The sequence below is a fragment of the Pyricularia grisea genome, assembly GCF_004355905.1.
Source record: "Pyricularia grisea strain NI907 chromosome Unknown Pyricularia_grisea_NI907_Scaffold_1, whole genome shotgun sequence".
NCBI lineage: Eukaryota > Fungi > Ascomycota > Sordariomycetes > Magnaporthales > Pyriculariaceae > Pyricularia > Pyricularia grisea.
Genome location: NW_022156716.1, coordinates 7,327,482 through 7,352,808, shown reverse-complemented (window position 1 = coordinate 7,352,808; position 25,327 = coordinate 7,327,482). Strand labels below are relative to the sequence as shown.

Here is a 25,327-nt window from a genome sequence, read left to right as displayed (position 1 = left end):
TATTTGCAACAACGACAAAGCTACCCTGCTGTATAAGACGTGCTGGCTATTGCGGATGAAGCAGCGTGGGCTAGTCATTTTTTTAAATTAACACCTTAATAAGCAGATGTGAATTTTCAGTGATTACGCAATGGCCCACAGCGTTGACGTCTCGTCATGACAAGAGTTGCAAACCGGGGTTTTTGCGGGGTCCAGCAACATTTTGTCCAACCACACAACCTCGATGGCCTCTGTATCTGGGCACAATGTTCGGCGACGCTCGGGACAGGGCAGACGCGATAAGAAATTTCTCGTGTATAAAAGCACTGCCGGAGGTATTGTTGGGTTTCCAAACGGCTGCTGCAGGACAAATCTGATGCTGAATAACTCTGCCATGTCTGATAGGATAGCAAACGATTCTTCGCAAGCCCGCGTGGCCGGCAAGGAGGATAATGTACTCCCGGACGACCAGAACAGCAGCGAATATTTGCCAAAGCCCCGGTTAAAGTTCGCTCGCTGGTACAGGAGTACGTTATTTAACGTCATCGTCGCAGGAATGATATCCTTTACGCAACCAGGCATTTGGAACGCCCTTATTAGTAAGTTTTCCTGAGTTGAATATTCCAATGCCAATCTGACAAAGAAATCAGACACTGGTGCTGGCGGACAGCAGGAACCATACCTCGTCAATGGGGCCAATTCCCTTACCTTTGGCCTGATGGTCTTTGGCTGCGCCATCTTCAGCGCGCTCGCCAACAAGTTCGGCCTCAAGGCCATCCTAATTATCGGCACCCTGGGCTATGCACCCTACTCGGCGTCCTTATACATGAACAACCGCTACGGCGTCGAATGGTTCGTGCTCTTTGGCGCAGCGTTGTGCGGCATCTCGGCCTCGGCCCTCTGGGCGGCCGAGGGCGCCATCGCGGTCGGCTACCCGCTTGTGCACGAGCGGGGCTTGTACACGGGCATTTGGCTCGGGCTGCGCCAATGCGGCCAGATTATCGGCGGGGCCATCAACCTCAGCCTCAACGTTAACAATAACCAAACGGGCCGGATGGGCTACACGACCTACCTCGTCCTTATCGCGCTGCAGTGCCTGGGGTTGCCCCTGGCGTTGCTCAGCTCCCCGCCGCACAAGGCCATCCGGTCCGATGGCACGGTTGTTTCAAGTCGACGCGGGACGGGCGAAAAAAAGACAGCCACGATACTCGAGTTTAGCAAGCTGTGGAAATTGTTTAAGGAAAAGCGCATCTACCTCCTTATCCCGGTACTGATTACGTTTGACTGGAATCGGATATACCAGGGAATTTACTTGACGCGTTATTTCTTAGTGAGGAGTCGAGCACTCGCATCGTTGACTTCGGCAATCGTGCAGACCTTTGCAGATCTGTTTTGGGGCTGGTTCCTAGACCAGAAGCGCTTTTCTCGTCCCAAGGCTGCCAAGATCACCTGGACCGTCTTTAGCGTCATTATATTTGCCATATTCGGCTGGCAGGTCGCCAACGAGCATTTATACGGCAACGCCTCGGTGCCAGTGAACCTGGATTGGGCGTTTCCGGGATTTGGGCGGGGCTTCGCGGTTAATTGTCTTTTCATGTTTATGAACGAGAGCCACTACATCTTTGTGTACTGGATCGTGGGTACTTTTGACGCCGACGTCGAGACGGTGACCCTGAGCGTCGGCATCGTCAGGTCGTTCGAGTCTGTCGGCGCTGCTTTGGTTTATGGCATTGGGGCGGCGCAAATCTCGCCCATGATTAATCTGATCATTGCGTTTGTTGCCTTTGCAGTGTGCGTTCCGCCGACGTATATGGTTACCTTTATGGTTCCGGATTATCCCCGAAACAATGCGGCAAATGAATCGGAGAGAGTAACCGATGGAAAATAGGTCGAGGGCTGTATCCCGGGCTCTACGTCAAGACTGGCTCGACTCATTTTTGGTCTTTTTTCTCAAACATGCGTTTATCTTACAGGCTCCGCAACTGCTGCTGGCAGGCGCTTTAATACATAAAGTAGGATGATTCGCGCTGCATTCGTTGATAACCAAGTCCACAATTTCAACCTGTAACAGAACACATTTGCACTATTTTAGGATTAGATACGTCACTTAGTGATTACTTAACCCTCGTTCGAAAGCCCATCCCCGAAAATTTCCTGTGAAGGCCAAGCCTTTTGTCTTCATCAAAGACAAGTATGCATCAGATGTGTCGAGTGTTTCGTAAGTTGGTTCATTTGCGTTGACTGTACCGGTCTTTCTCCAACCTAAACTGCACCAACGCAGAATTCCAATCCATATCCTCGGCAAATCCAGGTCGTGGGGTATGAAAACCGATGTTCCTACCTCCAAGATAAAGGTTCAGGAAACCTCGCCACCGCATCTCATCATCCCATCACAATCGCCATCAACCCTGCTCAAATCCCCACGACCGAAGTGACAGCAGCGATGATGCGGACCACCTGCCCAAACATTTGGAGGTCATCCGCGCCGAGCTGTGGGGCACTCAAGTTCTCAACCCTGACCCCTGGGTTGGCAAATGGTTGTTCATTGTTCTTGGGCTAGAAAAGATGGCCTGGAGCCAGCATATCGTCATCTCTATGACGGCAAACGGCACTACCATCATTGATGTTGGCTGCGGTGTGGGTGGGACCTGAGGCGGTTGGCGGAGCATGCATCTTTTGCTTCAAACTGTGGCCCGGCTCCGCGTCTGATCGGCTTGGACTCGCGCGCGCAACATTTCAACATTGGAAACAGGATGTTTAGCCCCTGCCATCATCCGTCGAATTCAAATATGCTGACATCCTCGACTGGAACAGCTACCTTGCGCACTTGCCACTAGCAGCTCGTAACATGATGGACAAACTGACCAGGCAGGCCGACGTCTTCATGCTCAAAATGCTCCTGTCCGAGGTGTGCTGGGAGTACCAGTTGCGAAAGGTCCTCGCTTCGGCCGCAAAGCTCGTCAAGCCCTGTGGCAGAGTCGTGGGGTACACGCTTGCGATGGCTGACGGCAAATCAGGGGTCTTTGGGCCTCCCTGGGAGCGATACTCGAGGTTTTCACATGACAGGCTGAGCTTGGGGCCACGTGCTCTGACTTGACATCATTGCCCGGCTTGTCCGACGAGAGCGCCTGGGATCTGGAGGTGCTGGATCTTTTTGACTTGAAAGACGCGGGCTGAGAAGATGGTGATTTGGCCTGAATGTGTAATTCTTCCTTGCCCCTGCCTCTTCATCACAGACCAAGAGGCGAGGATCTCATGGGTTTGGCATTCTCCATTGAGAGGAATTGATAGGCTCTGGTCAGTCTCATCCACTAGTTATTACTCGGGATCATTGACCACGGTACTAAATACATTCTTGATCCATTTTCTCGTCTACAAACGTGAATTTACGAGTGATCTTTAGCCTTAGCGTCAAATATCTCGGCCTTCTCTTTTGGGCCCTTCTCTGACGACGAATTCCGACCAGGAATAAAAAGCTCAAAGTCACCAGCCTTTTTGCTGTCGATAACATTCTACTACAAATCTCTGCGTCGATAGCCCTTGGTGTATCCATGACCCCTCAATATAATCCACACCAGTCTAGACGGTATATCCTTCGACGTAGAACTTGGGCGACTTGGGTGCCATCGAGTCCACCTGGAGGGTTCGTTCGTTGTCATTGGGGACTATCCGCCTATTGGTCCCAGGTTCCCGGAAATTGACACCCCTAGGTTTTATATAAGAAAAGCCGTGATCTCGATACCATGTACGATATGCATCTGTTCGGCGGGGATTCTGTGGCCAAATTGCCAAAATGCTAAAAAAGCAAATTGATAAATAACCACTCATTTAACAACCAAGCACCGTCTAAAGGAGGGCCTTTTGTATTGCGAGCGGAATGGCTTCCCCCCGTTTACATGGCGAGTGACAGCACGGAATTATGTAAGCTTGCATTTCCAGCTCCAATGTCAAAACCAGATCTCCATCTCGATTAGTGTACTACTTAGAAGCTGCAAACCGTGGTCCAAAGCTCCACCGTGCCAGGACTGACTAGCCGTCACAGTTTCCTTATTTGGGCTGGATGAACCGTTGACCTGTACATTAACCCGAAAATCATCTATAGATCTCCACTTGCCAAAGCATCGGACACTTGACTCAAGTCGTCCTGCGGGTTAGGTGAAAGCCCCCAAGCCCTACATCGAGAATAAAACCAATCAATGCATTTTAGTTCCGCTTCATAAACCTAGCGAATGCGGCGGTATGAAATTATGCCGTCAACAAAATGTTGCAAAACATGGCTGCTTTAAAATGGGGGAACCAAATAATATCGAACTGCAATTGTAAACATTTGAGCTGGTAAATTAGGATCGGTTTTCTGATTCGAAATATCTGATGCATGGGGAAAATTCGCAAGCGGGTTCGGTGCGGGCTAAGTTGCTGACAGTCCAAGACCCGCTGGAATCTACTATACATAGTACTAGGTAGAAACAAGCTTCGGGGATGGAGTTCTCTGTTCAAGACCCTACAGAGCCCACTTAATGGCTTTTAAAGTCCCTTCAGTCAGGGTTACATATGAATGACCGATATCCAGTTACACGATCGCATGCACTCAGCTGCGTTGCCCTGTCTGATTGTGATGAAACAGGAAATGATGTTGTACTAGTTGTAGTCTAAACCATTTATGGAAGTAATACAATACGTCATATCATGTTTTTTTTTTGTTGAACATTCATTGTCTTGGTTGCACCCGCCGATCGTCGGCACTGCCTGTTTTGCTGTGCCACCGGAGTCCCAGCCGCACTGCAGGGGAGGGAGTTCGTGTGATTAGAACCCTCGGAGTATTACCCATGTGAGAATAGTCTAGAATATGACTCGCGTAACGCCACTGCTAAGTGGAGATGTTATATGTCAGTTATTTCTTATGTATCAGCAATACGAAAAAAAAAAGTCAGGATTGAGTCAACAAATAAATTCAAAGTTTGAAACACCCAAACGACCCAGTAAAAAAGAAATGGCCAGATAAATAGCAAAAAAACATATCCACCCTTAGTTTTCAAACAACCAATCAAACTCCATTTAAACGCCGTCCGCTCTTCTCTTCCTTGTAGGCCATTGAAAATACCCCCACCCATTCTCCAATTTACATTTGACATCGACTCTAAGCTGATAAATCAACTGTCTGCGGACTACATACCTAGCCACGTATCCCTGTTCCGGTGCCGCGGCTACCGCTGGCCCTAGATGGGGAGTTAGACCCGCCGGAGGCTGGAGTCCTAGAACCACTAGATGCAGGAGTCTGGGAACCACTGGAAGCAGGGGACCTGGAGCCGCTGGAGGCAGGAGTCCGGGAGCCACTGGAAGCAGGGGACCTGGAGCCGCTGGAAGCAGGGGACCTGGAGCCGCTGGAGGCAGGAGTCTGGGAGCCACTGGAAGCAGGGGACCTGGAGCCGCTGGAGGCTGGAGTCCGGGAACCACTGGAAGCAGGGGATTTGGATCCGCTGGAGGCAGAGGCCGCTCCCGTATTCTTCCGGGCGCTGCCGTCACAGGGACCTCGACGAACGAGGCCTCGCTTGGTAATCGAACAAGTACCTTTATAGGCTGGGTTCGCCGTGGGTGTCCCGATTACGACCCTAAACTGGGCGTTCATCGAGACCTGGGCCCACGATACAATGGCCTCCAGAGGGATGGTGTTCCGGGCCGAGTACTCTTGATCGTCCTTACCAACGCCCAGTTGTCTATTCAAGGATCGGAATTCTTCCGCGACACTTCTGTACGTGACTCCGCCGACGGTCGAGTCGATCTTGTAGAGCCATCCGCTGTTCAATATGGCAAAATCTGCTCCCTTTTCGCGGCTGGCCGTGGTAGAAAGCCACGGGTCGCCCGGTCGGCTTGATCTCGGCTCCTCAACGTGTCTTACCAGCGTCACAGACGTGTCGTACGGGACGCCGTTTTTCAATGCGTCGCATCTCAAGTAGCCTCGTGCTTGAACTTCAGTCGGGGTTTCCTTCTCGCCTCGGTAAAGGTCTTTCGGAATCGTGGCCGACACACCGCTCAGGAGCGCCAGGAAAATGTTGGTGAAAACGAGGCCACGATGATAAAGCATGATGAGACGCAAAGGGGTGACTGCTCTTGACTTAAAAGGAGCAAGTACAAGGTGGTTTATGAGGCTTGAGAATAGGAAGGGAGGACTTAATAGTGGCGAAAGGGAACCTGAAGGCTGTAACTTGTAAAAGGAAATGCTTGAAAGGTAAATATTGTGAGGTGATGGATTGCTGATTGTTGAAGCTGGTGAGGTTCTAGATGTCTTGATGATGGATGTATACATTTTCCATTCATCGAAAGAAACAGCAACACCGGCATCTTATACTGTCTCTTTTCCATATTCAAGAGGCTTCATGTCAGAAACTTGCTATACCAAGTCTTACTCAGGGCGGATGTAGGCAGAAAGGCATGGGATATCGGGACGTTTACTGAAGGCATCGCCACAACAGTAAACAGTAACAGGGCGCAGAGACCTGTCTAGGTTTTGAAACCCCGGACTAGGCAATCATGGGCCATCAGAATAGCTCCCACGTGGGCTAAGTGGATCTGCTACTCTCGAAATAGGTACTGAGGCCAAGGCTCAGTCTAGATGTGGCTGGCGGCAGCAGTGAGCAGATTCCTTGCTTGCGGGGGAAGGAGGGATGCTTAGTACATTGGGCTCATCTTTCGTGGCTATTCTGTTTAAGTAGCCCAAGTGTGGTCAGGCTGCGACCAGGATGCAGCCAATGTGGCTGTAATATATAGGCGCGTTCAACAGAGCCACAAGGTGGTGATGTACCGGTTTGTGGGGATTAAAATAACCACACCTTTCCTTTTTTGGTGTTGCCGGGGTGCTCTTGAGCCTCGACTGTAGATGGGCAGCGCAAAACTAAGGTACTTGTCTTACTTTCGAGTCAGGTGTGGGAAACCCTCTCATCACTCTGTGTAAATCCATGAACCTCAAGTCACCTAAAGACTACGTAGGTATCTGACTAGAGGGAGCATCTGCCAGGTACCCAGGTAGATGCACTTTATTTAGTAAGGGCTGCTTAGCTTACCGTCCCAAAAAAAAAAAAAAAAAAAAAAAGAAAAAAACAAAAAGACAAAAAAAAAATAACGAGTTCAAGTACAGATAAGCTTAGATGTTGAATCTACTATGAGTAGGTTTGTGTGCTACGTCATTTTGTGCGGCGCATGCAGCCGTGAAAATCAGGATATTGTGTGTGATCAATTTCCAGAAACTGACAGAGGGCGGGGTTACGTAGCACGGAGTAGACCCTGCGCAAGCTGTCAATACGCGTATGGTTGGTTGGTTTGGCCGGTTGCTGTGGCCAAGAAAATTTCGTATGTGCCTACCGGTACTAGGTCGACAGGTCGGGGAATAGATCGGTCCAGTACCGGTACGGAGTACGTACCCGTATTTACAGTGACAGGGTACGTTGAACAGCGCTAAGCTCCTCTGCCAAGTGCCAACAAATTTTTCCTTCCCATCAGCCCCACCTCAGCATTGAGTTGATGATTTGCTTTTCCAATCTACCAACAGATCGACTACATCTTATTACACATATTTTGCGGACAATAAGTCTTGACCAATTGAATCAATTCCAAATATTCAACGCCAAGTGAGGCTGGCAGTTTAGCGCTTGGGTAATACTCCGTACTGCCCTCAATCGCCTAGGTAAGATGCTCAGCTCAGGGGGTGGGTTTGGTTGGTCTGCCTCAATACTTTAAAATACTGCGCCAGCCACTACGGAAATAAGCTTGACTTTGGTACCACGTATTGTTAATTTTTCAGTCCCAGAAGGCCGGGCTAAATATCATACCGTCGGTCACACCCATCGTCAAAAATTGGGGCGTAAGCAGTAGCGGTAAAACGGACCCGGCTCTGACCTGACAACATGACTCGAAACTACACAAGTCTGACAAATTTTTAAAACAGCCTGATGGCCTTTCCCTCCACCAAATCCTTACCCATCGGCGATCGCAATGTTCAGCAAAACGTTGCATACCACTGCATGCTTGTCCCCTTTACTCCATGCTATTTTTGGACTTCATGTCTACTACGACTTCTGCTCTTATTATCGCCTCACAATGCTAGAGTACGCAGGACAGAGCATTCCTTGTCGTTCACCAAGGCCTCATGTTCCTAGCACAAAGAGCCTCTGTCACAAATGCGCTGCGCGGAGTACACTGTTATGAATCACAATCACCTCATCGGCCCTAGTCTTGGGAACCGGCCCTTGAAAAAGCCATGTGGAAGATGTCCCAGTCGAAGATCCATGTGGTTCTCCCTCCTTCCCTCCCCATTTTGAGAGGGGCTCGAGGGTGAAACACAGCTCCTAGAACCGTCCCCTCTTCGTTGGTCACGTGTGCAAATGGCCTTCTTGAACTTCACTCACCTGCTAGGTGTTGACAGGTACCCCTCGCAAGTACCCTGTCAAGATCTTTTCTTCTCACCATGAGCCCCTAGTCTAGATTCAGCGTTTGCCAAGCTTATACGGGCACAGCGGCCGTTTCTGGGGTTTCTACTACTCCCTACCGTCGCTTGAACCTCACTAGTGACTTACAAATAGGATAAATCTTTTCCTATCGCTTCTCTCCGGTTTCATGGAGTCAAACCGAGCTGCCTATCGACATAGAAGCATTGTGCGCAGCTCGAGCCCTAAACACGAAGAGTTACTGGCCTGAATCTTACCCTCCAATAGTGTTATTCGCCTACCTGATCGTTTTTCTTTTTTTTTTCTTTTTTTTTTTTTTTTGACATGCGAGAGCGGCAAACTCACCAGGGTCATTAACGAGCATCTGGCAGACGATACAGAGCTTTTGGACCACCCCTGAACTGTGATACATCAGCACCATGCTCGCAAAACATCACTACCAGCTTTGGAGCCCAGGAATCCCTTGTTTATCGACATCCAAGGTGCAAGTGCAGCACCCCGAGCATTCAGCTAAAGTGTGCCGAGTGAATATTCCATAGACTTCAGCGCAGCATCATTCATGGAAGACAACAGTCGCTATAACTTGTACCTCCACGACATAGACTGTCTATCATAGGATGTCTCAAGCAAGCTGACCTGTTTTTATATCCTTCAAATCTGCTTCTTGTGTATGCAATACCGTCCCCATTCCAGGCACGAGAGAACGGCGCCATTGATAGAACATCAAGGGAATCGGAGCTTGGCGTCATTGCGTCTCCACCACCTACGACTGAACAAGCGAGCTATCCAGCATCTTACCCTTTGCTCCCAAGTCAAGAATAAGTGTGGCTCATCTTTTTCTTGGGGGAAATGAGCCCGACCATGATCTTTGAGGCTCTGCGATCAAAAGTTCACAAATCGCTTACTTGGCAGCCCACTCGGAATCAATTTGCGTATTGACAGCCGGGGCGGATTTGCGAGTCCCATGGGTCTGAGGTCCGTATACGTATGCAGTCGTACATGTGCACAAGGATGGGCCCTAATATTGTTTTCATGCTGCCCCAATTCCAAGTCGCTGATTCGCCAGTCAGCGTGTGCATCCCCATTACACAAGATCGGTACATCTCTTGCATTACTCCATCGATCCACTTGGTGGGTTGTCTTGTCGTATCGCGACACGCGTCATCTCGGCCAGGCTAGAGGTAATTAGACACGATGGGTTATAGAGTCACCGAGCTTCTACATAGAATGTATTTTTGATCTCTCACCACGATATCCAGCCTTACTGGCAGGCGGGGCTTAGATTTTCTGGCCTCCAAGACCTCGAGCATCGACCCATCGGTAAGCACAAGGTGACATTCCGGAGAAATCGGACAGGCTGAGGATTTTCTTTTTTTTTTTTTTTTTTTTTTTTTTTTTTTTTTTTTTTTTTTTGTGCTTCCCGTCACATTATTTCCGAGGCGGGATGAAGCGTGAGATCGCCAAGATAATCGATAAATCCGTATAAAAGAGTCGTGACTTTGAGCGAAATCGGTTTGTTCTTTCTCCAGAGCACCCATCCCCGATCAGATCAACACTTCCTACCACTCGACTCCCATCACGCTGCGATTATCAGCTGTGCTTTTCATAAAGAAAAACTCTTTCAATCATGAAGCTCTGAACCATATCGACCGTCATGGCCGTCATGGCCGTCTCATCAGCGGCCCCAATCGAAGAATCCCACTCGCCAAGCCTCTTGACGCCCGTCAAAGTCGACCAAGACGGCACCGAGGACTCCAACTCGGTCGCCATGGCCGGTTGCATCGTCCGTGCTTGGGACGGCAATCGATGCGACGGCCGAAACCTGTACGCCTACGAGTACACAGTCGTGCGCAACTCGTGTCGAAGCTGCGTCAACTACAGCGGCTCTCACTCGTTCAGCTTTGAAGGCAACTGCCTGAGCTAACAGGCGATGTATGCCCATTCGGGTCAGTGCAGAACCGGCCGCGGACTTTTCGCCGGGGGTGGTTATGTGTCCCAGTGCTTCAACGTCAACACGGGGCACGCGTGGAATACGGGAACGGTTTGCTTCGGTCCTCGTTGAAAAAGGGGATTGAAGTTTTGTGTTTGGCGATGATGGTTTTCGGTCGAGTCATGAAGGAAGGTGAAATTCGGCTTCTGACTGCTGTTGATTCACAGAATCAGTATTTTTATATCTGGGATTCGGCATCTGGTGTCAATGTGGTCTAGATGATGCAAGTACCAATATGCATGGATCGAGGCTAGGTGGCTTTTGAACTTGTGTTCTCTTGTGAGGAATTCTTCTGGTAAACATTTTGCTGCATGATAGACTTTATGGAGTACATTGTATCCAGACTCAGCCTGTGGTAGATTGCAGTCAAGTCTAGGTAGGTTAAGCTTTGCAAGTGGAGATCAAAGGATTGGGTCGCTTGCGCTGCACTAGCGTGGCTGGCAGTGGTGTGGAGCAGAACTAGCAGGGATCCAACGTACTGCATCCTCTAACCGTATCAAGTTCCTGCGTACATCTCACCTTGAGCTGAGTAACGTCTGTCCATTGCCTTGGAAGATTCCCTGAAATAAGAACAAAAGAAGGAAATATTTGCAACAAGAGGTGTCGTCGAGCCCTGCACAAGTTCGGGTACAAAGTGATTTGCTCTCCTGGTTTTTGAGTGGCGGTACTGGCAGAGCCATTGTTTTGCTCAAGGGGGCGGTAAACAAAGTCGCGTGAAACAAAGCAATACAAATGTCACCCACCTGCACACGGGCCAGTTTTCAAATGATCTGATATGAAGGTGAGATTCAAAGACACACAACAAAACTTTTCAGACTGGCCTTGCTCACCGGGGTATTCTTCAACAACCTCAACTCCAGAAAAGCCTGGTCAACAGCACTGCAGACAAACCCCCTAACCAAGCCTGCAGGACTATCGGCAACATTCATTATGGTCTTCTTACTGCCCTACAAACCCTCCACCGAAGCTGCTCGCGCCGAGCTGCGCCTTGCCAGACTCGCCCTGAGGATGCATGCAAGCAAGACCGACTTGCGTTTTGCAACCGAGGACCAGAAGAAGCAGTACGCACGCCTGCTCAATGCCAATGTTTGCAAGTACAGCAGCGAGGACAAGATCTACAAATTGATATTGAGAGCGACACTCCTCTCATGGGAGCTGCGAAATCAGGCCAGGGCCGATATCCAAGCCGTGAATGCGCAAAAACCATGGCTACACTCGGATTTCCACAAGCAACCCTACGAAGAGCTCGAGATCAAATTCAAATACACCAAGGCCCCCACGCACACATGCTCGACACAAGAGATTGGAATCGCCCCGCCTCAGATCTCAACCGGTGCCAACATGGAACTGTGCGATAAACTGGCCAAGGCGTCCATCCGTGCCGTCCCCAATAGCAACGACCGGAAAATCGAGGATGTCACGCTCTGGATTCAGAGTGTCGAGGCGACGAGAAGAACAGGAAATGTCCAAGACGCCGCGCATGCCGATGCTGCCAGGGCGAAAGAGGGGGAAAAGCTCTAGTGCAGCGCCACTTCGGAACAGATGCACGGTTTGGAGGCTAGAGAGTATTTCTCTGCTTGGGAGAACATTGGCGACTGTTTTGATAATGTGAAGTACGAGTCAGAGAGTGTTCTTGCTCCCAGAGAGAAAGGTCCGGGTGTTCTGAATGGTTCACGAGCTGTAAATGCTGCCAGACGGTCCAGATTCATCGAGAACCTTTGAAGGTGCCATAGCTTTACTGGTTTCTTTTCAGAGTCGGAGCCATTACAAGGACTGGAAACGTCAATTGTATACCTTCATGTAACATATCTACTCATGAGCCACATGTTGTAATTTCTTTCACGCTGGTAGCCTCTTGAGTCTTGACTGCCAGGCTAGGTTGGAGCAGATGGAGGAATGAACTAAACGAAACTTCTTGTCTCCTACTCTCCTCACAATTCTCCGTGAGAAAGAACAATACCTCTCTTTTTAATGTATCTCGAATGGAAACTTGTACTCGTTTTTCAAATCCGACTTTTCACATGTCTTGTACGTCCAAGAAAGAAACCCGAGGGCCATGGATCCTGATTAAGCACTAAGTCTAAAACCATGTCTCGTTTTCTAACAAAGAGCGCTCAAAACCCGTTGCACGCCCCCGAGTTTGCAATACTATTCAAGTCCCTCGGGATAACACCAGCAGCGACGGCATCCCTGTAACCCCACCGGTAGTCCTTGACGCCGCCGTTCTGCAGCTCTGTCTTCCAGCTCCAAAACACCCATCCCATCGTGTGCTTCTCGTAGCTCAACACCTGGGCGCGAAACCACCTCGAATAAAAGTCCTTTTGCTTGGCCGGGTGCCAGTCGTCGCTCCACTCGAGCGCGTAGTTATCCTGGCCACTGATGAAGGGCGCCGAGAGCGACCACTCGCCCACCACGACGGGCCAGTCCCAGCCGTGCGCTGCGTCGCCGCTCCGGTCGTCGCTGCAACTCGTCCGCAGGTACGAGTCGTGGTTCTGTTGGCCGGCGCCGAGCGCGTACTTGAGGTAGCGGTGGTCGTCGTAGGCGGCAAAGTAGTTGTCGGTCAGGTACTGCTGCGGGTCGCCGCTGTCCCAGAGCTTGTTCATGAATTGGATGTGGAGGTAGTTGTTGCGGGTGATTCCGAGGCTGGATTCTTTGTTGCGGATTGCCTGCAAGTCGAAGAAATCTCGTCAGCTTTTGTGAACTTGGATTTGGTGGTCTGGAAAACAGTCCTAGATGGTCAGGGATAAGACAAACCTGGTATGCCTTTGGGTAAAATTCCCTTCGCATGTAATCCGTCTTTCCCCCGTCCTCCCACTGTCGCAATGGTTCGTTGACGACCTCTATCATACCGACGTTCCTGAATTCGCTACTCCTGTATATTGTCTCGCGCAACCAAGCCAGAAAATCAATGCCGCGCTTGAACTGGTAATCCTGATAGAAGCCTGCCGTTTCCGCAAGCTGACCTGTAAAGGCATCTTTTGGCTTTTGTGCTCCCGGTGCGCCGTGCATGCTTGATTATGACACCAAGTTGTTTAGTAAAAGCAACCGTTGAGAGCCAAGATCACCAAAGAATGAAATAGCTTACTCAATGATGATGTACATCCCCCGGTCGCTAGCATATCCACAGATGCGCTTCAAGTGTTCCAGCCCTCCCCTGGGAAAGTACTCCGAGTCCTTGTACACGATGCTTTCCATGATCCAGTAGCCGACCGGTATGCGGACCGTGTTGATCCCGTACGAGATCATCTCGTCAAAGTCGGACGGCGTGATCCAGTCCCGCCAGTGCTGCTGAAACTTTTCATCCGCCACGGCCTGACCCCTTTGCAGCACGCAGTCGAACTCGGAAGAGTCCTTGGGGCATCCTAGCTTGCCCTGCCACGTGTCGGCCATCATCCACGGCTCGGCGACGAACAGCGACCCGAGGTTGACACCGCGGATCTTGTCGCTACCGCCGGGGAGCCAGCGCCGGGGGTGCCGTCTGGCGTTGTCGGCTGTGCCCTCGGTGATGTTGTTGAAGAGGGTTGTGCCGTCGCGGGCAATGAGTGGCGCGCGAGACGGATCCGTGGGCAACCATGCTTGTGCGGTGGCAGCTAGGCCGAGGAGGGTGGCGAGCACTTGCGGGGAGATCATGGCGGGCGTATCGATCCTTGGTGCGGTTGTTGATCCTTTCAGCGCATGATCCTGCGATGCAATGTCCACAATAGTCGGGGAGAGGAAGTGGAGCGTTTAAATAAGCATTTTGTTTTTCTTGGAAAACAGATGTTGCGGGCCGCTCGAGTGCTTTCGAGTTCATAGCCGTTGACGTGAGATGCAGGGTGCTCACTAATGCCCTTAGCGGCTTGGCCCAGGAGAAAATTCACAAAAGCTCAAGGGCCCTGTCGTTGGATCATCGGGTTGGCTGGTCTGTCAGGCACCAGCCAATATTTCCCTGCGAGTGTGGTTGCTGACAAGGATGTTTCGGCCCCAGATGCTTGAATCGACCACACAATTGTCGGCCTTAGCTGAAAGGACAGTGGGCCGGTGGCGTTGGTGTCAGACTCGGCTCCCCAAATCCCCTCAATTGTGTGGATGTTTGCATCCAGCTGCCGTGTCATAATTACGTTATACCAATCCCCCAAAATTTTATATTTTCTTGTTTGAATCAAATTTTAACCTTTCGCCTTTTTCATCTAGTTGTTCGTCTACCCTCCCTCTATACTCAATTCCCTATTCTGTGCCAAAGCATCTCAATTCCAGGTTCAATGTTCTGGTCTGTTCAATCCAGCTTCCATATGTTCCCCGCTTCTAACCTGACCAAAAGTGCTCTTTTCCTGCTCTAGTACACCAACCTCGGCCAAATCGATGACCTTATCCCCGAAAGCTGTCGCAATCTCCTCTAGTGACTTTTGTTTCGTCTCACTATGTGTGTGCCAACTTGTTAGTGTGGGAAAATCACTAGCGACACTACTCGTAGATTGGTTGGAAAATATGAGAAACTTACGGGAAGTAGAAGTATCCGACAATCAGGAAGAAGAGATTGCATCCAACGAACACGTAGTAGTAGTTCTCACCTATGTTTGCAAACGCGGTTGGGCCAGCTTGCGTAACTGTTCGGAGAGAGCGGAGGGAGGTGAGTGATTAGGTAGACAAAGCAAAAGGGGGGTTTTGACCACTGCAACCTACCAGAAACGTTGACCGCAAAGTGAGAGAAGGCGGCCAAGCCCATCACCTTGCTTCTCAGGACCATTGGCAGCACTTCTGCACCATAGAGCCATGTTGTACTATTGAGCATGCCGTCTTGATTACAGAAGGTCAGATATCAATGAGCGAATTTGAAAAGAAATTCGCGTTTTGTTGTCACAAGTGTGCATCAGAGAAGGGGTTCTCACAGAAGACCACGACAAATAGATAGATTCCAAGTATCGCAAAGCCCTTGCCGACCTTGTTATCGGTATTCTGAAACTGCCGCTGCATGATGGCAGCATAGATCTCGATGATCATGACGCCAAAGAGACCCCAGAGAATCATTCTATCTTATTAGCCCCTTACTCTTGGCTTGTATTTGCTCGTTGACTTTGAAAGGGGATGTGTAATGACTAACTTGCGACGACCCCACGCGTCTGTCAGATATTTGGTTGTGATACAATTTGAGATGAAAGCGCATGACCCGTATATGGCAGCCAAGAGGAGAATCGTCTGTTGGCCCATCCCCAATGAACGGTATTGTATGGCTGGTTTTGGGTGTCAGAACTGGACAAATGGAGAAAGACAAAGAGTAACACTAACTTTGGAAGTACTAGACTCCATCAACCCATCAGTCAGCACGCACATATAATTCGCATTAAAGCGACGAATCTCATCTCACCTGAATGACATTGACTCCCGTCAGGCTCGTCATTGTTTGTACCGCAATAGACCTGCCTTGAGTGTCAGCCCATCTAGACATACTCGACTAGATCACCGAGAACGAAAAGGTCAGCGCGCCAAGACTAACACAAGCGCACGATGTCTGAACATGCGAAAGATCTCCGCATAGTTCGTGATCTCCCTCTCCATCTCAAACTCGATCTGCCCCCTCATGAGTGCAAACTCTTCCACAAGCTCCTCGCCGTCAAGGTCCCGCCTGATCTTCCCAAACTCAGCCCTCGCTTCGTTGACTCTGCCCTTGCGGATTAGCTCCCTTGGCGACTTGGGCATGAAGGTGTGTAAGCCGCACATCATGATCAGACCCCAAGGGGTCTGGATCACCAACGGCAACCGCCACTGCAACTCGCCATAGGGGAGATAAGAGCCAGCGAACCCCACCCAGTTCGACGCCATCGTCCCTGCCGAGATACCGCAGCCTGCAATACCACCGATGAGGCCGCGATGGTGAGGTGGGGAGATCTCGGAGAGGTATATCGGGACCGTTGAAACCATGCCACTGTTTATGAGCTCAAGGTCAGTGAAAGACTTGTCGTTAAGTTGGGGCAACTGCTTTCCAAGGTTCCCGTCAGTTTTTTTTTTCGATATTCATCCAATGAAAACTAACCCGACTGCAATGCCGGCGACGGCTCGCCCGGCAAGGAACATGGCTATGCTGACGGACGCAGTTTGGATGACGGTTCCGATGGTTACAATGACACACATCAGCGACATGAAATGGAGGCGTCCGAGTCGGTCGCCCAGAGCCATCTGCAGCAGCGAACCCACCGCCTCGCCCGAGATGTAGACTCCTACGACTGCTCCCGTGAGGGCGTTGTTTGGATGGTCCATGTAGTCTTTCCAGCTTTCGTGGGCGATCGCTATTGTTCAAAAATCAAGATCCTCATTCAGCGGTATATCTTGCCATTAGGCAGTGCTGGTTGGAGACTGACTGGTGGTCGCAATGCCTGTGTCGAATCCCTGGGCAGCTCAACAACGTCAGCAACGGTCAAGAAATTTTCATATTCGATATAGAGAGTCATTTTCCACTGCAAGTGCCACACACAAAGAGAAACGTCCCAGTAGCTGCAAATAAGGCCACGCCCAGTGTGTAATAGCTCTTGGTAAGCGACATTGTGATGAGGTCGTGATTTGTTGACGAAGGATGCTGGCTGAGAAGGCAATATCTTTGATAATAACTTCTTTGTTTCTTTGTGCTCGGGAAGGATTTGAGCAACGAAATGGCTTACGACTACCTCGTGCCACGTGTTCACCGACATGCTTTACCTGATAAGCTTTTTTGTTTACTTTCTAGCCCCTCCGACGGCAGTGCGGATCAGTCCGGCGCGTAACTGTGCGGTAGAGGACGGGGAAATGAGGTAAGGCGAGTGTGGGGCCAGTCGTCCAATGTTTGGGCTGTCGCCTGCTACTTTTAGTTGTAGTTTGCTTTTAGGGTTTTCATTTTCCTAGGCGCCAAATCAAACAGAACAAGGAAAGGAGCCGATGGCCAGCGTAGTCCCTGACTCCCGTGGGAAAACAATGTTCCCTCTCCGTCTTAGCGGCCAATGCTATTCCTGGGAGTCCTGGGAGAGTTCATAGATGAACCCGGGTCAGGATTGAGCTGAACCCCCTTCAGAAATTTTTTGACCCACTTTTTCTCTGAAGGGGGTTCAACTTTTTAAAATCCACTTTAATTACACCGTTATAATTGGTCGAATTTATGGAGAATAATATTTTTTTGCATATGCGGTGCACATGCACCGCGTATGCATATATATATAAAAATTAACAAATTTTATATATATATAAATAAAATAGCATATGCAAGGCATATGCGGCGCGTATGCATATATATATAAAAATTAACAAATTTTATATATATAAGTAAAATAGCATATGCGAGGCATATGCACCGCATATGCGTATATATATAAAAATTAACAAATTATATATATATATAAGTAAAATAACATATGCGAGGCATATACGGCGCGTATGCCCCGCATATGCGAATATAAATAAAAATTTAATAAAAATTTTAAAATTAAATTTTTATATATAATTTATGGTAAATTATTAAATTTTTTTACAAAAATATATATATTTATATTTAATATAATTTATAAATTTTTTACTTTTTAAATTTATATTATTGGGAATATTTTATTAATTATTTTAATTTTATTTTCATCTAATAATATATTAAAAAAACAATTAAAAATACAAATAAATTTTAAAATTATTTATTATTTTAATAATATATATAATTAATAAATAAAATATTTTATTAAATATATTATACTTTAAAATATATTTTAAATTTTTTATTTTTTAAATTTAACTTATATTTTGGTATAAAAATTTAATTTTACTTATTTTTTTTAATTTTTACATTTATTTTTGCATATGCATTATATATGCAAAATTTATATATTTTATTTATTATTTATTATTTTTATTACCCAATTGGGCGGACCCATTGGACCCACTTTATCTGGCCAACCGGAGCAAAAGCCCTGAAGGGGGTTTAACTTTTAGCGAAAGTGGGTCTAATTATCTCTGAAGGGGGTTCAGCTCAATCCTGACCCGGGTTCATCTAATGCCTCTCCTGGGACAGGGGCCGTCGTCAAGGCGACATCTCATATACTGTTGAATTACACAAAAATTGCCCTCTCTGGTAATTTTAGTGCTCAAACTAGACCCCCCTGCGTTGCAGGGTGGACCGGGCGCTCCATGTACCTTCCAGCCACACGGCTTTTCGACCAATCAAATTGGCCGAAAAAATCGCGCCCGTTTTAATCTAAGGACATTTTGTCGATTATCGTCGTATATGGAGGTAATTGCACAGTATACGCACTGTGCATGCATTGTTTGCGCAACGGCGATAGAGTTAAAATACTGTGTGTTTTTATTTACGACTATTTAATTAAATATAGATGATACAAATATAATAAAAAAATTGGTATAAAATTTAAAATTAGGGCCTTTTAATAGTTAAAACTTTGTATTTATATATATTATATAAAAGTAAAAGTAAAAATAAATAATAATATATAAATAAATATATATATATATATATATATATATATATATATATATTGTGAGGATCAGGCCCCTAGACCTACCCTCAGAATCACGACTCGGCTCCACACCGAGCCAGGGATCGGACAAGGATCCACTACCTCCGGATTTAAGCGCGTCTCTTGAGCGCGTCGTCGATTGTAATTTCTCTCTTCTCTTCAGTTTAGAATTTTCGTCGATAGCGCCCAATACACTGAGGTTCTCCAATGTATGCCTGGCCGTGACATAATTCTAAACTCACTACGATTTGCTGGTGAAGCAATTAAAATATATCGTTCAATCCCTTCATTCAATCGTTCACCACGTCGGCTGTGCACGACGGTAAACTAGGCCACAGAAACAGAAGACACCATTCGCGAAATCAATGTCGCCGCGTAAGAATTACGGCCCACCGATTCGCCAATCCCAACGCGTGACAAACGCAAACTCAGCAAAGCCAGATAATTTGGCTTCCGGCACTGCTACTCCCAACACCGAAGACTCGGACCAAAACGGAGAGATTACAGTTGCCCCAGTGAGCCCAGAGCCAGTAGAGCCCGCTCCTACCAGCGCCAACACAGAGCCTGAAGAGCCCGTTGAGCCCCAATCCGACACAGAGCAAGATCAGCCAGTCGACAGCATCGAAGTTGACGGATCGTACGAGTACGAGTCAGTTTCTGAGCACCCAGAAGAGGCGCGAAGCCCTCCTCACCAACCTTCTGCCAAGACGTCAGACGGCAGGAACGAAATTCCGAAATCTCCAAGCAGAGCGCCCTCGCCTGCCGCCCAAATGAGAAGCGAAATGGCAGACGAAAGCGAAAACACAACCGGCCAGGCTACCATCACTCAATCACAGCTGCAAGATCTTTTGGCCACCATTGCCCAACTTAAAGACCAGCTCGCCACCCGGAGTAACAATGCCACCCGTCAAACCCGCGGTATTACGCCTTTGAACAGCGCCTTTGGAGGGGCTGAGTTTAAGCCCCATGGTATCGCTGCCCGGACAGCATTTAAGCCTTACGGAAGTAACCAAAATGCTAAAAACCCTGCCTACGACAGGACGGCACGTAAAGCCGGCATCGACCCCGGCATGTTTGATGGTGATAAGGATCGTTTTGATAAATGGATCACCAAAATCGCAGATAAATTTGTAGAGGACGACGAAACTTACAAAACAGAAAGAAGCCGCATGGCGGTGATCAATTCCCTCACTGAAGGGCTTGCCAACGACCTTATCCAAGGCCGCTATGAATCCACCATTATGCCTTTCAGCAGCGCGGCCGAAATGGTCGCGACCCTAGCCGCTGTTTACCACGATGACAATCAAGCCTCCAAAGCCCGTGAGGAGCTTCGTCACCTGAAGTTTAGTCTGTCGGACAAGTCAACAGACATCCACCAGTTTATTGGCAAGGTTAACAGCCTAGCCGATAAAGCCAACATTGCCAAAACGGAACGCAAGTTGGTTCTCTATGAGCACATTCCTGCCAACCTGAACCCCCAGCTTTTCAGCCTATCCAAAGACCCAAATATCTCGTACGAGACCTTTGCCGGAGAAGTTGCGAACTCGGCGCTGGCCCAACAACGCGCTTGGGAGGAGCTCCGCGAGAACCGCAAAAAGAGGGAAGAGCGCCGTGAGCGTTCAGCCAGCGCCGAACGCAAACAGCGTCGACGCGAGAATCGCCGGCACAGCCAGGAAGCCAAGAACCAAACCCGCACACAGACCATTGACGCCCCGAAGTCGCCCAGCAGAGAAGACGCCAAATTGGTCACTGAGGGTAGATGCTTCCTTTGCAAAGAAGCCGGGCACCTGGCACGCAATTGCCCCCAAAAGGCCGCTCACATCGCCGCCGTTCTCGCCCTTCAACACGAAGGCGATCGAGAGGCTCGTGAACGATCCGGCCACAGCTCATCTTCGTCGGATTCGGAAAACTGCTAAGGCTGCCGGAAGTCTCCTCGGCAGTCTGCATGCCTCAGATAGCTAAAATCGATAGATCACCCAAATTAAACACCTTCCTTGCTCCCATTCAATTGCAAGACAAAGGTCGTGGTCTCAACGCCCAAGCTCTCTGNTCCACCAGTTTATTGGCAAGGTTAACAGCCTAGCCGATAAAGCCAACATTGCCAAAACGGAACGCAAGTTGGTTCTCTATGAGCACATTCCTGCCAACCTGAACCCCCAGCTTTTCAGCCTATCCAAAGACCCAAATATCTCGTACGAGACCTTTGCCGGAGAAGTTGCGAACTCGGCGCTGGCCCAACAACGCGCTTGGGAGGAGCTCCGCGAGAACCGCAAAAAGAGGGAAGAGCGCCGTGAGCGTTCAGCCAGCGCCGAACGCAAACAGCGTCGACGCGAGAATCGCCGGCACAGCCAGGAAGCCAAGAACCAAACCCGCACACAGACCATTGACGCCCCGAAGTCGCCCAGCAGAGAAGACGCCAAATTGGTCACTGAGGGTAGATGCTTCCTTTGCAAAGAAGCCGGGCACCTGGCACGCAATTGCCCCCAAAAGGCCGCTCACATCGCCGCCGTTCTCGCCCTTCAACACGAAGGCGATCGAGAGGCTCGTGAACGATCCGGCCACAGCTCATCTTCGTCGGATTCGGAAAACTGCTAAGGCTGCCGGAAGTCTCCTCGGCAGTCTGCATGCCTCAGATAGCTAAAATCGATAGATCACCCAAATTAAACACCTTCCTTGCTCCCATTCAATTGCAAGACAAAGGTCGTGGTCTCAACGCCCAAGCTCTCTGTGACACTGGAGCAGATGTGTATTTATCCATTCGACCGAGCCTCGCGAAAAAGGTCGCCCAACGTTTAGAGCTACCTATCAAAAAGCTCCCAAAACCTTTGGATTTTGGAGATTTTAACCGGAAGGTCACCGCAAGAGCCACCGAATACCTTCGGCTCACTTTGCAAATCGACGGACGACAATTCCCACGGCAGAAATTCATCCTCCTCGAAACGGCACACGATGTGTTTATCGGACAAGAATGGTGGACGAAATATCGAGTAGGCTTATTCCCAGCTACCCGCAGCTTCGTTTGGCCCAACGACCTGCCCGCCATGGCCCAATACTCACCCGCAATCGTTGTACGACGTTCAAATCCGCCTCTGGACCTCGAGGCCCAAGCTGACGCAGTCCGCCGGGACCGCAAGATGGAACAAGAAGACCGTCGCATCCAGGTCCGCAAGATACTTCAAGGCCCTAAACGCCAAAACGGAAACCAGGCTCAAATCGCAGAAATTAGCGCCTTCCCGACCATCCCAAAGACCGTTTCCAACAAAGGCCTGCCAGCTAATATTTGTGCCCTCCTTAACGACCCTCGTCAAGATCGATGGAAACGATCCCCGTTACCCACGGAGCCTATACCGTTGGTACCAGTAAACGACACGCCTACGACCAGCCTGAATGCGGTATCAGCCCTGCAGTGGAACAAGACTCACGATGGACGTCCCATTCCATTCCCTGCAGACGAAGACCCGGAGCACATCGCGCAAGTACGAGCCAAATTACCCAAAGCACTTGCCCACCTTGAGGGTTTCTTTTCCAAAAAGGCGTCGACGATTCTCCCGCCTAGCCGACCCGGTTTCGACGTGGTTTTGGAACTCGAGAAACCTTTGGAGGGGAGGCCAGCCCGCTATTCGACCCCTTTCGCGATGATGGAGTTGGAAAAGGAAACCATCGACGAACTTCTGAGGATTGATTTTATTGAACGGACAATGGAGGAGACCGCAGCTTCAACTTTGTTCGTTCCTAAACCGCAATCGAAGGAGCAACGTTTTTGTGTGGATTACCGATGGGTAAACAAATTCATCAAAGGACGACAAGTACTTGCCCCCGACGTGGCCGGGACGTTGAGCAAGTGTGGAAAAGCCCGGAGGATGACCAAGATCGACATTATTCGAGCTTTTAACAGATTGCTAATGGATCCGAAGTCACGGTATTTAACGGCGTTCAAAACCCGACAAGGCACATTTCAGTGGAAGGTCCTACCCTTTGGACTGAAGGTCGGACCCGCCTGGTTCCAAGCTTTTATCAACGCTCAGCTTAATGAACTGCTGGACGCTTTCGCGAGCGCCTACGCAGACGACGTGTTGATTTATACCGAGGATAAATCGGAGCAAGTCCACTTTGAGCAAACCGAGGAGGTTATTTACAGGCTGCACAAAGCCGGACTCCAAGGCGATATTAAAAAGTCAAGTTTCGGCGTTTTCGAAATCGAATACCTAGGTTTACTTCTAGAGATCGGTAAAGGTATCCGCATCGACCCCAAAAAGGTCGAAGCCATCACCAGCTGGCAATGGGACGACGTCACCTCCGTTTCCGCCGTACGATCCTTCCTAGGCTTATGTAATTTCGTCCGGACGTTCTGCCATCACGCCAGCGAACAAGCAGAACCTCTGACCCGATTATTGAGAAAGGGAGTCCCGTTCGAAAAAGGCCCCGAGCAGAAGGCCGCTTTTGAAGCTTTGAAAGAACTGGTGGTCACCGCCCCCGTGATGAGTTTCTTTAAACCCGGTATGCCTGTCCGGATGGACACCGACGCCAGTGGCAGGGCCACCGCCGGTGTCGTGTGGCAGCAACAGGACGATGGCAGCTGGAAGCCAATCGGCTATTCGTCCAAAATCATGTCCCCTGCTGAACAAAACTATCCGATTCAGGATCAGGAACTATTGGCTGTAATCAATACGCTGAAGGACTTCGAACCAGCCCTGTTAGGTACCAAGTTTTGTGTTTTTACCGATCACCAGGCCCTGATTTATTGGTCAACCAAGAAACTTTTGTCCGCGCGCCAGATACGATGGGCAGATTACCTGGCCAATTTCGACATCACCTTTAAATACCGTCCCGGCAAGGATAATGTGGCAGCCGATGCCCTTTCGCGCAAAACCATCGACAGCCCTACGGTCAAGGCCCGAGCTGTGTTAGACCGCACCATTGCACTAATCCCTCCAGAAAAGATCGACTCCCGACCCGGCGAACCTCTTCCAACCATTAACAACTTGGAACCCTCCGCACCTCAAGGAGCTGACCTAGTGGCCCTTATCCTGGAAGAGAACCTAAAACAGAACCTAGGTCGCCATGACAGTCTGTTAACGGTACCCGAGACTACCCAGGATGGCAAGATCTCCTTAAGAACGGCTCTCATCCGCGAAGCTCATGAGCCCAAGATCTTCGGCCATGGAGGCCAGAACAAAACCCTGAGCCGCCTGAAAAGAGATTACTGGTGGCCCGACCGAAATCGAGACGTCAAACGCTACATTAAGAATTGTCGCGAATGTCAACGCAACAAGGTACGACATGATAAGACGCCTGGGCTGCTGCACCCACTGGAGATCCCTAGACGGTGTTGGCAGCACGTGATGGTAGACGGCAAAGCTATGCCCAAGGATAAAGAAGGCTACGATTACGTCTGGGTTTTTATCTGCCGACTAACCAAACTTTTGGCCACCCTACCGGGAAAGAAGACGGACACCGCGGAGACCTTGGCCATGCGGTATTATCAGACTGTGTACCGTTGGAAAGGCGTCCCCGACTTATGGCTTTCCGACAACGCCGGACCGTTTATATCCGAGTTCCTAAACACTTTAAACGAGTTGACAGGAACAAAGCATAAACATGGAAGCGCCCGCCACCCTCAAAGTCAGGGCAGCGTCGAAATTACCAACGCTAAATTGGATCAGAAAATGCGCTTTTATGTAGACAAATACCAAACGAATTGGCGACGGCATATTCCCGCCTTCGACTTCGGCCACAACTCGTCCGTTCACGCCTCTATCGGCATGGCACCGATCGAAGCAGAAACAGGAGCTCGCCCTAGAGACCCGCTCTCTCTACCTTTACCCGAAAAAGACCTGGAGATCGGTCAGCAACAAAAGGCGCTGGAAATGGTCCGCCAAGCCCGGCAAGCTCAGGAACTGGCCCGCAACAACGGACTCGGGGCGCAAATAGAGCAACAGAGGCAGGCTAACAAGAAACGGCGACCGGTCGACTTTACGGTGGGAGATGCGGTTTACGTTAGCAAAAAGGGGTTTTCCACAGAAGCTCCTACGACCAAGTTGGACTCGCAAAATGCAGGACCATGGACGATTCTCGAGGAAAAGGGTCACAGCTTCATTCTCGACACCCCTGCCTGGTATAAAGGTAGTAAGCTGTTCCACGCCAGCCGACTGCGCAAGGCAGCAACGGATCCATTACCTCAGCAGTATCAAAAGCTGGAACCACCGGTCGAAATTAACGGAGAACCGGAGTGGGAGGTGGAGCAAGTGTTGGCCTCACGTCTATTCGGACGAAAGAAGACGTTGCAATATCAGGTATCGTGGGTCGGACTCGACCCTGATGAGACATGGTATGAGGCCCGCGACTTGAAAAACTCACCAGTACTGCTGGATACCTTTCACAGGGAGTACCCCGACGCAGCAGGACCTCCGGTAAATTTGCAACAGTGGATCAGGAGCGCAGCAGAGGATGTTTTTGCG

General features: G+C 49.5%; 6 protein-coding genes across 6 annotated transcripts; 4 read left to right on the top strand and 2 right to left on the bottom strand.

Moving 5' to 3' along the window:
• Nucleotides 1–373: 373 nt before the first annotated feature.
• PgNI_02239 (uncharacterized protein) lies at nucleotides 374–1,867 on the top strand (the record flags this gene model as incomplete). Its single annotated transcript, XM_031122306.1, has 2 exons — nucleotides 374–578; nucleotides 630–1,867. The coding sequence occupies 2 exons, from the start codon at nucleotides 374–376 to the stop codon at nucleotides 1,865–1,867; spliced, it is 1,443 nt and encodes a 480-aa protein (XP_030987748.1).
• Nucleotides 1,868–2,544: 677 nt separating this feature from the next.
• Nucleotides 2,545–3,076, top strand: PgNI_02238 (uncharacterized protein; the record flags this gene model as incomplete). The annotated part of the gene is made up of 2 exons (XM_031122305.1): nucleotides 2,545–2,616; nucleotides 2,741–3,076. The coding sequence occupies 2 exons, from the start codon at nucleotides 2,545–2,547 to the stop codon at nucleotides 3,074–3,076; spliced, it is 408 nt and encodes a 135-aa protein (XP_030987747.1).
• A 2,076-nt stretch (nucleotides 3,077–5,152) lies between these two features.
• Nucleotides 5,153–6,061, bottom strand: PgNI_02237 (uncharacterized protein; the record flags this gene model as incomplete). Its single annotated transcript, XM_031122304.1, has 1 exon — nucleotides 5,153–6,061. One exon carries the CDS (start codon nucleotides 6,059–6,061, stop codon nucleotides 5,153–5,155), a length of 909 nt encoding a protein of 302 aa, XP_030987750.1.
• Nucleotides 6,062–10,071: 4,010 nt separating this feature from the next.
• Nucleotides 10,072–10,479, top strand: PgNI_02236 (uncharacterized protein; the record flags this gene model as incomplete). The annotated part of the gene is made up of 2 exons (XM_031122303.1): nucleotides 10,072–10,263; nucleotides 10,369–10,479. The coding sequence occupies 2 exons, from the start codon at nucleotides 10,072–10,074 to the stop codon at nucleotides 10,477–10,479; spliced, it is 303 nt and encodes a 100-aa protein (XP_030987749.1).
• Nucleotides 10,480–11,182: 703 nt separating this feature from the next.
• Nucleotides 11,183–11,928, top strand: PgNI_02235 (uncharacterized protein; the record flags this gene model as incomplete). Its single annotated transcript, XM_031122302.1, has 2 exons — nucleotides 11,183–11,188; nucleotides 11,311–11,928. 2 exons carry the CDS (start codon nucleotides 11,183–11,185, stop codon nucleotides 11,926–11,928), a joined length of 624 nt encoding a protein of 207 aa, XP_030987752.1.
• PgNI_02234 (uncharacterized protein) lies at nucleotides 11,238–17,005 on the bottom strand. The gene is made up of 14 exons (XM_031122301.1): nucleotides 16,856–17,005; nucleotides 16,743–16,770; nucleotides 16,418–16,670; nucleotides 15,881–16,309; nucleotides 15,752–15,803; nucleotides 15,673–15,682; nucleotides 15,488–15,617; nucleotides 15,276–15,415; nucleotides 15,070–15,183; nucleotides 14,888–14,993; nucleotides 14,697–14,805; nucleotides 13,493–14,088; nucleotides 13,162–13,417; nucleotides 11,238–13,073 (listed from the first exon to the last, which is right to left on the bottom strand). The coding sequence occupies exons 1-14, from the start codon at nucleotides 16,922–16,924 to the stop codon at nucleotides 12,522–12,524; spliced, it is 2,844 nt and encodes a 947-aa protein (XP_030987751.1). The 5' UTR covers nucleotides 16,925–17,005; the 3' UTR covers nucleotides 11,238–12,521.
• Between the last annotated feature and the right edge of the window lie 8,322 nt (nucleotides 17,006–25,327).

Excerpts from the sequence above, each read along its gene's own strand:
- PgNI_02234 (XM_031122301.1), bottom strand. The coding sequence starts at position 16,924 with ATGTCGCTTACCAAGAGCTATTACACACTGGGCGTGGCCTTATTTGCA. Across the intron at positions 14,806-14,887 it reads GTCGGATACTTCTACTTCCC|TGAGACGAAACAAAAGTCAC; the intron begins GTAAGTTTCTCA and ends GCACACACATAG. Across the intron at positions 13,074-13,161 it reads TTTACCCAAAGGCATACCAG|GCAATCCGCAACAAAGAATC; the intron begins GTTTGTCTTATC and ends TTCGACTTGCAG.